Below are 12,268 nucleotides of genomic sequence, written 5' to 3'. Positions count from 1 at the left end.
TGCCCCCCCCCCCCCCCTCCCGGACAGTGTATTGTGTGCAAAGCCAGAGCCAGTGTTCTTGTTACACAGAATCACAGAGAGCGGGCTGCTGTTTTACAGCCTGCTTTACAATCCGACCCCAGTGTTAGACTGAGTTTGTTTGATAAGTGAAAGATGGGCTTTAGTTGCAGAATGCATTTAGCTGTTTACTCAAGACTGTTCCAGTAATCTAGTTGGTGTTATGCAGGAAATTTTTGCGTGGCAGAAAGTATTGTAAAAATGATTTTAAAATATAGAGAACCATTGTCACTGTAGCTAACTTTTCTTCACCTACTCCTTCCCTAGAGGTTTATCACAGCCAAGATGCCCCTGAAATGGAACTGGTAAACATGTTAGAGGATCAGCTACCCCAGTACAAGTTAAGAGTGGACTCCTTGTACCTCTATGACCACCAAGACTGGATCCAATCCCCAACCAAGCAAAGCAATGGCTTGGGCAATCTTTCTCCTGTATTGGCTGAAGAGACTTTCCGTTACATGAGTAAGCATTACACTGTATACAGATTCCCAACAAAGTCTTAATGGTCTCTATTTAAGTACACTTGTGTCAGTGTAGAAAAAGCGAAATAACGCTAGAAATTAAAAGCAGGAATTTAACATATCTTTACATTAGGAATGTTCAGATACCAGTGCCGATACTTGGCATTTTCACGAGGATTGCAGCTGGGACCTAGCTCTGGTGCTCCACCACTATCCTGAAATCATTAGTCTGCATTGTTTTAGAAAAACCGTCGGAAATTGATAAAAAGCAGGGGGAGAGAAAATATTTGCTACAAGGTGGCCCACCTTTTGTCTAAGACTGTTGCCATTTGTCTTTAAAATTTTTTCAATTCCTCCATTTCAATTGGGTCCCCGCAATGCTCGCCCGTGCCTCCATCGGCAAATGGAGACACCCATGCACGTTCGTGCCCGTCAAAGCTGTGTGCGTCCATAGATGCACACAGCCCTGTGGCAGGCAACGCCCCTCCTCTCCGCCCAATAGTTTGATTGATGGCAGAAGGAGCCTATTGCTCATCTGCCATCCATATCCTCCCCCCGCAACCAGGAAGTTGGGGTAGTTGCCACTGACCACCAATAATTGGGGTGAGGGGTTTTATTATGCCATCGACCACTAATGATTGAGAACTTTGAGTGTTAGGAGGCTGCTAAAGGCTATTTTATGGGGTCGGTGAAAGGGAAGGGAAAAGTTAATCCCCCTGGGTTCGAGATCTTCGGCCATCTTTATTGGTTGGGCCAGTGGTTTAGTGGTTTGCACTTTTGCCTTGCAGCAACATATTTGTGTTTTTTTTTCTTGTTTTTTTTTTCTCCATGAGACAGAGAAGTATGCACTTTGGGCACTTAGGGCATGAAAGCCATTCTTTCTAAAGTAGTCAATTTTTATCAGGGAAAGGAAGGCTAAGGAGTAATAGCTGAGGGTAAGGAACTTGGGGAAGCTGTGCGTATGCCTGAGGCAGTTCCAGAAAGGATTTTAATATTTTGAGGCTAGCAGAAGCACCCGTCGGAAATTGATAAAAAGCAGGGGGAGAGAAAAATATATGTGTGTATTTTGGAGAGGGGGAGTTAAATGGATATTCTTAGAGGCTTATGCAGTATGGGGGGAGTGATGGCTACGGTAATAAATTTGAGGATGAATCTGGAAGACAAGGAGAGGGAAAGGGGAAAAGAATGGGGAATGGGAAAGGCTGCGTCTGCGAGATGCCATTAAAGGTGTACGAATATCCTAAATATTATCGGCACCAGTGTTTTCTATAGTCCTCAGTGGTGGTGTGTTCAGACCAATAGAACCATGTGGTTTAGAATTTTCCATTTGTTCCCTTTTGGGGCATGGGTGCTTAAAGTGATTTTTTAGCTTTGTCTTTGTCTTCAGAATGTCAAACATCAAGTTCCCAGTGCCTGACATTATTATACAGCATAACTCGATGCAGTGGCGGAGCTAAGGAACAAAGGGCCCTGGTGCAAGATTTTTTTTTTTGGGCCCCCCACCCCCTCCCCTCCCCCCCCAAAAAAAACCCCACAAACACAGCGTTCTCCTTCCGCAGGGCTCGGCCGGCTGTCACTTTCTCTCCTCCGCGCTGGGAGACGGAGCAGCATCCAGCGGGGGAAAAAGAAAGCACGGATGCACCGCTGTATCAGCAGAAAAATGGCACTTTCGGCATTATGCCAAAAGTGCCATTTTCGGCCAATATGTTTTGGCGGCCAATATATGGTGCAGCCCTAATATTTACAGCAATACAGAATGGCACAGGCTATAGAGGACTACACATCCCAGCAATACTTTATATAACAATAGCATTTCTGTATAAAGTACTGCTGAGATTTGTAGTCCTCAGCAGGCGATTGCTTGTAAGTCATACAGCAATCGCCTGCTGTTAAAAGCGGTACCAAGAGCAGCCGTGTTCTTGTTTTAACCACTTCTGTGGGCCACCGTCTATAGACGTACTGCGGCCTGGAAGTGGTTAAAGTGACATTTAAAGTAAAATTTTTTTATCTCTCCACCCAATGTTTTGACACTCCCGGCGGAGAGACCAGGGGCCCGCCGCGCGCTGGATAACGATCCGGCGGCCGGCAACTTGCTGGGCCCCTCCAGAGCCTGAGGCCCCGGGCGCCCGCACCGCCTGCACCGGCGGTAGTTCCGCCACTGACTCGATGCTAGGAATTTAACCCTGTAGCAGGAAACATCAACAAATGTAGGATCTTCAGGTGTTTTGCTTGTGATTTCCACAATAGCTGATCTACAGGTGTTTGCCGATAATAAAAATGCTTGCAGGTTTTATTGATTATTTTCTGAGCTGGGCTGGGCTAATGTTTTTATTGTCCTGGAATGCAGAGTGAAAGTGTGTATGACTCTGTACATAGGTTTCACCCAGCACCTTTCTAGTCACACAATGTTGGAGCCTGGAGTGGTTACACCACCGCAGGTCTGACAATACAAGAGCGCTGTGCTCTTCATGCACCAGCAGCAATGGACAATGGTGATATGGATATTAACCAGAACGAGGATGTTCTTAACTCCATTAGCCTACAAGGTGAGCTTTCTTTGTATGCTGCAGTTTAATTCACTTGTACAATGCTAATAGTAAAATCTCTCTACTTTTTGCTCTGGTACTGCAGCTACATTGGACTGAAAGGAAGTAGTTTACAATATTTAATGCAGAGATCTAACCATGTAAAGACTTTTAACACTGCAGCATTTTTTGCAAACAGCAGTTGGCTCTTGGAACATTATTTCTTGCTAACATGCCTGATGTTAAAACAGCAGACTATATATTTTATACCTGTACAGAGAGGATATGGAGGTTCCCATTGCTGACCTCTGAGAATGTTAGTTGCCTGACTGTCATGCTGTTCTATTGGCTTCAATAAATTCTGAGACACTGACCTCAGATCTGATGATATGCCAACTTCTTAACCTTTCTTGCTAGTTATGATCGCTGAACAAGACAGCATGTCGAAGGAAGTCCAAGACATTTTGGATTTATTTTTTTCCCCACCTAACATCAGTTGGTCCCTCTGTCAGCAGAAGTTGCTGGTTACCCGTAGACATGTAAACATTTCTCATTCAGACATGAATGACAGGTTCAGGGGACAAGCATCTTGTGTTAATGCAGTTTATGAAGCTGTCTGCATGTGTTGCATTTTACCCATGTTAAATATATAAAGTTAGCAAATGACATAAGACAGTCTGTCTGGCATGTATACAGTACACCATTATTACACTGATTAGGCTTTCTACTTTCTCAAACTGATTGTTGTTAATGTTGCCTATGCGTTCTAGCACAGTCCTATATAATTTCTTTTCATCTTCTGTTCATTCTGTTTTCTTATTTCCTTTTCTTCTCTTTCCTACCTTTTTCCTAAGCTTTTGTTGAACTTCCCTCCTCGTCATTTGATGATTCTTGTAAATCAAGCCAGAGTTCACAAGGTAAACATGAATCGATCCTTTAACAAAAACCACATTGTTTGAATTGATTGACCCTGCTTGGAATATGTGTTTTGTCATTACCAGCTATACAAATTACATAATTGGGTTGTCTGAGTCACCATAGCTAGAATACTGCTAAACAGCACTCTGAAGTTGGTATAAGTTAGATGATGACTGTGCCATCTTGGAGGCAATCCACTGTCCTTTTTAGAAGCCTATTAAAATCTTGACATATGATAGGGCAGACATATCTGCAGCCACAGTGTACAGGAAGGTTACAGCCGTGTACAGGGAGATATTCATATTTTATCAAGTACATATGTGATTACACTTCTGCAATCAAATGTATCTGTTTTATACAGTGGTATGTCTACATATCTGCTTGGTCCCTAACATGAGTGTATGTTCTTTATTTTTCCAGTACTTAGTTCAGAACGAATAGATCAGATGACAAGGAGTTATAATGACACAGATATGCTAAGTCACTTACTGGCAGAGGTAAGGCTGTTCATTCTTATTTTTTTGCAATAAATCATAATGATCAATTGTGAAATATTTTTATTCCTATAAAGGGGAACGTTCTATATTTTTATGATATTATTTTGAACCTGTAATTACCAGTAATACATAAACTGTAATAAATAACAATGTGTGAAGAAAAAGTAGGGTCAGTACAATGTGTAAAAATAACGTACCTGTGCTCATATCATGCTATTCCACTGCCATTAAGAGAACTAGTCATGATAGCAGTGTGGGATCTGCCATTGGTGACTTGTGTTTAATGGTGCAAATTCCAATGCTGTCATCCAAATCCTTTTGTGAGTCACTGACCCAGAACAGCGGCAACTCCTGTATTGCTAATCTGACTAGTTCCCTTCAAAGGTCTTTGCAGAGCACTTGCAAGTCATGTCAAAATTTAGTTCCCTCTGGCAAGGTTAATACATTGTTTTGGTTTTGACAGTGAAAGCTAGACTCAAGGCAAACAGCTAAATGCATATGTGAGAACTGCTTTACCTGGCTAAGGGTTATAATGGTCATAATGTTGTTCAACTACTCTTGTGATTCAGACACTGAAAGACCAGGTCCTGGACCTCTCTGCAGAGTACATTGCAGTTGGGCTCTAGGACCAATTTAAGCCTGCAATTGAATAGTGAAGGAAGAGCAACAACATACTTAATTATGCCATCCTTTTCCTCCTACCCTTTTTGTAAAGCTCCCCATACATAATACAACCTGACTGTACAATTTAATTAAGAGTTACCAAATTCATGCAATATAAAGCACTATCTAAATGATCTTGCACTTCATCCATTGGTGGATCTAAGCCCTGATTCACACTTAGGAGACAGCATTTTCGCATGTAGAAACGTGCATTTTTTTTTTGGCGTGTTTTTACACGCGTGCAATGTTTTGTGTTGCGTGTTTTTATGAGCAGATTGTGACACATTGATGTAAGTGGGCAAAACACTCAAAACTAATTGCAACACGTGTTCCCAAGCGTTTCCTATTGACACTATGGGGACAAATGGAGCTATAATCTGCCAAAAAGAAGCTCCTGTACTTTTTCCAGCAACAGGCAGTGTTACAAACATAAAGTTTACTTCAGAATAAAACTCCATGCACATTTGTTTGCAATCGCTCTGCACTACAACACGTGGCATTGCGGTACCGTGCGGGCAATCACACTGTGAGTGGGAGGCGTGTTTGGGGTGCCATTAAGATGCATGGCACTGCAACTCACCTACCGCAACAGAATTTGTCAGGCTGCAACCAAAATGACTTATTTTCCCACCCTTTTTTTTTTTTTAAATAATTGTATTGTGAGCACATGGCGCTTGAATAGCTTCAGCTAGGGAATGATAGCTGCCAGTAGTGAAATTCCACAGACGGCAGCTAAATGTAAATACAGCAGGTAGTGGGCTAGTGCAATAGCCAGTCTGCTATTGGACATTTTAAATTGCAATAGCCAGTAGCAGGCTGGCTACTGCACTTGCCCGCTGCTTGCTGTGCCCTCCTCCCAGCGTGAAGGAGAGAACTAGGGGATACAACCAACTAATCGATAATGAGAATAGTTGACCGCTATTCTCATAGTCGATTATTATTGATTTAGTTGGTTGCAGCCCTAAACTACTGTATTTTTCGCTCCATAAGACGCACTTCTTTCCTCCCAAAAGGGCAAATCTCATCCGATCACTTGTATCAAATGAGGCCATATATATATATATAGACATGATCCTACTATGAAAAGATGTTTCTAATAAAACTTTTTTTTTTATAAATGTGCATGCATAACCCCTTCATGACTGAGCTTGTTTTTAGTTTCTGTTCGTAAATGACTGACACACTTTTGACATTTTTGCTGTGTGATTCTTCCACGTCAGTAATATACTTTCTTACAAAGTGCACCCACACATATTATATATTGTTTTTTAGAGGACAGATAGGGCTACATATTTATATCACATATGTGTGTCTAACGCCTCACTTAGGACAAATAAAATATAAAAAGAGTGGAAAAAACGTTAAAAAACCCCACTTTTTTCCCAGTTTTGATTTGTAGTATTTTTTACAAAACCAGCACAGCTAAAAAAAAAAAAAAAAATGCAATAAATACATTCATTTATTTGTCCTTTTTTTAAAAAAAATTTTACACTTTTTTTTTTCTTTACACTTTTCACTATTTTAATTTTTTTTAACACTTTTTTCACTTTTTTTAAAACTTTTAAAATGTTTATTTTATTTATTGAATTATATCAAGCAGTCATTGTGAATTAATCTCACTATTACTGCTTGATAGATTTAATAGATTTTTGGTTATTAGGCTGTTTCAAACTTCAGAACAGACAATAATAAGTTAGTGACACTGATTCTGCAGAAGTTCAGGATTCAGCTGTCACTAATTAAGGTTTTCTTGAACGTTCCAACAACGATCAGAAAACTGAAACATTCTTCTTTCAGGAATAGAAACATTATGTATCTATTCCTGAAAGTGAAAGAAAAAAAAAAAGCCAGTATACGATCCGAGAGAGATATCTCTAGATCTATACGAGCTGTCAGAATGCCGGCTTTTGCCGGCATGTTTGCCCGCTCTGCTTTGACTCTCAGACACCTGATATTAAGGTATCAGGTGTCTGAAAAAGGTTAACCCTTTCATTAATGAATGCCTCTATACTGAGGCATCCATTAATAAATGGTAACCGCTGATTCTCAGCGGTTACCAGCCCTCTAGAGCAGCAAATAACTTGTCATGTACAGTGTACGTGACTAGTCATTTGGTCCCTTTGTGGCGGGACGTTCAGTGTACGTCTCCTGTCACGAAGGGGTTAATAGCATAGATGTGTTTGCATGCAAGACAAGGGAAGAGCAGCAGGGTATGCCTAGTGCAGGTTCATCTCTGGGGAAAACAATAGCCATCAACTGGAAAAATGTATTTCTTTAAATCTCAGTCAGCCACGGAGTGTCTGCAAAAGTTAACTGTAACTGACCAGTTTAGGCATTCATCATTTGATGTTACCCAAGTTTGACCATTTTTATACATATTCTCATTCTTTTTTTTTTTTACCAGAGGGACAGGGATCTGGAACTAGCTGCTCGCATTGGCCAGGCTCTTCTGAAAAGGAACCATATACTGACAGAGCAGAATGAGACTTTAGAAGAGCAGTTGACCCAAGCACTGGATCATGTAAGTTTCATGTAATGTCTAACAAAGCAATTGTAAATATATTAGTTAAACAAATTTTCAGCACTGGATTTTTTTAAATCATACTTATAACTTACACCACAATGATTTTAATAAGTTATCCAAAGTTGCCCAATTTGACATCTTTCAGGTCACACTGCAATCCCAAGCTGAGGGTGGGTCCATAATTTAATTTAAGACTAGTTTTTGGGCCATCTTTTGAATGATAGCACAGTATGACTAATAGAGGTTAAGAGGGTGGTAATAACCAGCCAAACTTAAACATGACTATGTAAAGATTTAAAATCTCTTTTTACTGTTTTCTTATGTAAACATGACTATGATAGGAAATGAGGCGGGTACATACCATAGCTGCCTTTTTTATAATGCATTCTTACATTCCACATGTATCATGGTTCATTGACCAGATTTTATAACTTCATGATAACCATGCATATCATGTTTGTTATCACATACAGTACAAGGCAACGTATGGTTCAACCTTTTATCATTTTGTTCTCATTTCTGTAGATCAATATATATGTATATAAGGGGTTGAGCATTACACTGGCCAATGGGCATTGATCCATGTCTTATTTAATTTCCATTTGGTTGACAGTAAACCCTTGTTTCCCCTCACTAAAGTGCCCACAGGCCCAAGGCTGCAGTTGGAAGATCTGCCAAACATTTGTTCTGTAGAATGATGTTTGCAAAGATTTGCACAATCACATCAGCTGAGCTTGCATGTTTATACCCTGAGCAGACACCTAGTTGCTCTTATGGAAATCGACAGGGAAAATCTCGGCAACACCATGAATTCTTTCGCTAAAATCTATTTTAGGGATGACAATTTACTGTTGTCATCCAGATCCATTGCCAATCTATGGGCACCTTGCTTTTCAATTCTAGTGACTTTTTCTAATGGAAATGTATTTACCTCTTTTACAGGTAAACCAACTCCAACATGAGTTAGCCAAGAAGGATGACTTGCTCAGAGTGGTATCTATTGCTTCGGAAGAAAGTGAGACTGACTCCAGTTGTTCTACCCCTTTGCGGTCCAATGACTCGTTCACCATAACACATGGCCTACTGCAGCTTGATAACCTGCATGGCAAACTTCGAGATCTGGAGGAGGAAAATCTGGCCCTGCGGTCCAAGGTAATCAAGCATCTGTTAAACGAAAATTAAACCAGGAATACTAAAGTAAAATCACAAAATCTTTAATAAATGTAACATAATTAGAGATAGTTATGTACCTGTGTCTTTTTTTGTTTTTGGGTACATCTTTTGACAAAGATGTAACCAAAAAGTATTTGACAATACTCTGCCACCCCAGGTACCAGCTTCCAGTATCCTCTGATAACATTGTGTATAAATACACAAAACACATAAAATACCGTGTAGAGCTCCTCTGGAAAACAAGTGCATGTGATCATTAAAAATTCTGGTTATATACAGATTTTCCAGGTTTTGTCGAAATCTGTGTGAATATGTGCTGATCCTTTACCTAGACTAAGGGCTTGTTCACAAGACGTCCGGATTCTGTCCGGACCAGATCCGTGTGCTCATGCACCCAAAATGCATCCCAATGTATCCCTATGTGTTTTATGGGCTACAGTTCTCACAAGCGCAGTCTGTTCCAGTCCAGACAGAAAAAATACTGCATGTCACATTTTTTCCAGTCCAGAAATGTAGGAACGCGTAAAAAACGCACCGAAGACGCGCCTAAAACGCACTGCACTGCAGCTAACATACTGACAGCCCCACTCCAACCAGTTTTTTTTTTTAAACTGGAACACATCAAACGCATTGCATGCATAGCACCGCGTCTCCAGATCTGCACCAGAAAATCATGTGAACAAGCCCTAAGGAGAGAATGAAAAGAAGTGTCAAGCAGACATCCACAGCTGTTCATTATCATTTGAATCATATTGCAAATTATAGCAGCATTAAGGAGACCTCTGCTTTTCATTAAATTTGCCAACTACTACATAAAATGGCCATTTTCAGATAAATCTTTTTTGATTGTGGCATAAACATGCAGAATAATGCAGAAAAAGCGTGCATACTGATGGTTTAAGCAGGCACCTCTGCCAGCTGCTGTTTCTTGGTGAAATGAGAGTGAATGACCTGTAAAATTCACCCTGGCCAAATGTTTCGGTTTGAAGGCATTCACCTAAAGGTTGTGTGCAGAGGGTGCAAACTGCCCATTGATTTTTGCTTAATTCTGATTAGGCTGTAGTCAGATTGGACAATTGAGTATCTCGGGTTTGTTGTAGATATCCATCTGTATTAGACTACACAGTAAAAGTAGGTACAAAGTACAGTAGGTATATTTGAGCCTAATAACCCCAGCAGTGTTATATATGTGTTCTAGATAGCATAGTTACACAACGCATAGTCTGTGCTACTCTAACTTGCTGTCTGCCCTATCCTTTCTGTGATCATTGTAACAAGCTGCTTCTTTGTGTTAAGTCACGTTAAACCTAACACAAAAACCAGGCTCCTAGGCCCAGAATGTTAAAAGAAAGCTCTGTTTTTCCTTTAAAAAAGACAAACCATTTTGTAATCCAATTTTAAAAAAATAATCTTTTCATTGCAATCTGTAGACTGCTATGATTTCTAAAACTACCCACTATTGCTATAGGTTTCTGGTAGCACTCTGTGCACAGCATAAGGAAGAATTGTCAAGCCAGATGCCAACAGAATCAAGTGCATATCTATGCAGAGCAGACTGCCTCTTATCCCGCAAGGGATTCCCAACAGTTTGTGCATTTGTGACTCTCCCACCTCCTGGGTGGTCAAACGATACAGTTTTGAAGAAGTCTGCAGCATTGTTGGCTCTTTGATTTAGATAGACTTGCCCTTTAAACACAGGCAACATACAGGTGAAACTCGAATAATTAGAATATCGTGCAAAGTTCATTTATTTCACTAATGCAACTTAAAAGGTGAAACTAATACCCGGAGACTGCCAGATGACCCCGCTCGGAGCGCCGCACACCGAGCAGCAGTGACGCGACGCTCGGCGAGGTAAGTAAGAAGACGCGCTGGCGCTGACTCGAGTATAAGCCGAGGGGGGCACTTTTCACCCAAAAAAATGGGCTGAAAATCTCGGCTTATACTCGAGTATATACGGTAATTTCAAACTGTTTTCCACTGCACTATATCTAAATGACCTCCTTGGAATCACATAAGCAATCCTCTGAACATGACCAACACATTTAAATCCCATCCAATGAGTTTGTGATGCTTGGAAGGAGTAACCTAGATTTTATAACTCACTTTTAAGTTCAGACTGGCAGTCTGTCAAAATGATTGTATGCCCTGCTGCTATAGATGACTGTACTGAACTTGATCTTCTAGTAGACTGCTTTGTCTCGCTGCTGGTTGAACATTTTTGTTCCTAAGGAAGCTTACATTAGCTTTATACTAGATGTCAAGAAGGTTATATTTTATACACATTTGATTTATCCTAATTTTACTTTTAGTGGTTTACTTATGAACAATAACAAAATAGGGTTATTCCTACTTGCACTGATTAGGTACAGTAGAACCAGACTGAATCATACAAAGGAAAAGCAAGAAGACACACACAGCATTTTTAGTTGGAAAGAAATTTGACTACAGCCTTAGTATCATTTTGGTGCTTACAGGATTTGCACCTTGGATTTGTTGGGTATTTAAACGAACGCAGCATCACCTATTACATACTAATGCTAAGTTATAGTGACTATAAGGGTCACCAGTATGTTTTTGTCTGACATCGTTTTAAAGTTAAACTCCAGCATAAGCACATATTGCCTAAATGCAACAGGCATGTGTATTCTTACTTAAATATTGTGGTGCATTGTGTATTTTTTTACTGATCTGTGCAGTGATCCAGTGGGAAACTTTGCCTCTGTGCTTCCTGTAATGAAGACTGGTCACTTCTGCTCTCTATCCTTGTGCAGGGTGACTGGTCTTTTCCAGGTCCTGTAGTCTTCTGCAGGCAGCATGTAGTGGTTGCAGCTGCTGGGTCCTTCCCACAGTTCTGCTCTCTGCACAGGCTATGTACAGCACAGGGATGCTGTCATAGATACATTTACAAGAAAATATGTGGGTTGGCAAAAGCATGTCGTCTACACAAAGTGAATTTAAATCCTTTTGTGGTTATTGAGAAGTTTTTTTTTAATGTAATTTGTTTGTGCCTGGAGTCCAGCTTTACCTGTTAACCTGTAGTCTTAAAAGTAATACTAAATAACCCTAAACTTATTTTCGCGCGGTAACCTGATGTAACCTTTCCCATACACTACGGCCCCCGTATACACCTAGGCGTATTGTTGCAGCTGAATCAGCATGACAAAACGCTGAACCCCCCAGGAATCCATTTCTTTTCTATGGCCCCTGTTCATACCTTTGCAAAGACGCGCGTAAAGCGCACTTAATAGGCGTCGCTCATGTGTGAATGCAGCCTTATACTTAACCAAACTGTAAAGATTTGTCCTGAAAACGTACTGATCTGTAGAGGTGCATTTTTGTTGCCCAATTATGTTGTGAAGTGTTAATTGTAAGACATTTTATTTGAAATCACTAAAGTGACATTAAAGCCAAATCCCCTCCTAATCACCCCCCCCCCCCCCCCTCGCT

At 40.5% G+C, this 12,268-nt stretch overlaps 1 protein-coding gene across 1 annotated transcript in view; it reads left to right on the top strand.

Moving 5' to 3' along the window:
- TRAK2 (trafficking kinesin protein 2) overlaps positions 1-12,268 on the top strand; it is a 53,770-nt gene that overhangs the window by 24,315 nt on the left and 17,187 nt on the right. The window contains exons 3-7 of the mRNA XM_018566274.1: positions 325-519; positions 3,898-3,960; positions 4,382-4,458; positions 7,526-7,642; positions 8,588-8,797. Of these exons, the coding sequence (XP_018421776.1) occupies positions 325-519; positions 3,898-3,960; positions 4,382-4,458; positions 7,526-7,642; positions 8,588-8,797 (662 nt within the window). The remainder of the gene's footprint in view (positions 1-324; positions 520-3,897; positions 3,961-4,381; positions 4,459-7,525; positions 7,643-8,587; positions 8,798-12,268) is intronic.

Source organism: Nanorana parkeri, unplaced genomic scaffold, assembly GCF_000935625.1.
Source record: "Nanorana parkeri isolate BGI_ZX_2015 unplaced genomic scaffold, ASM93562v1 scaffold930, whole genome shotgun sequence".
NCBI lineage: Eukaryota > Metazoa > Chordata > Amphibia > Anura > Dicroglossidae > Nanorana > Nanorana parkeri.
This window is presented reverse-complemented; position numbering and strand designations above follow the sequence as displayed.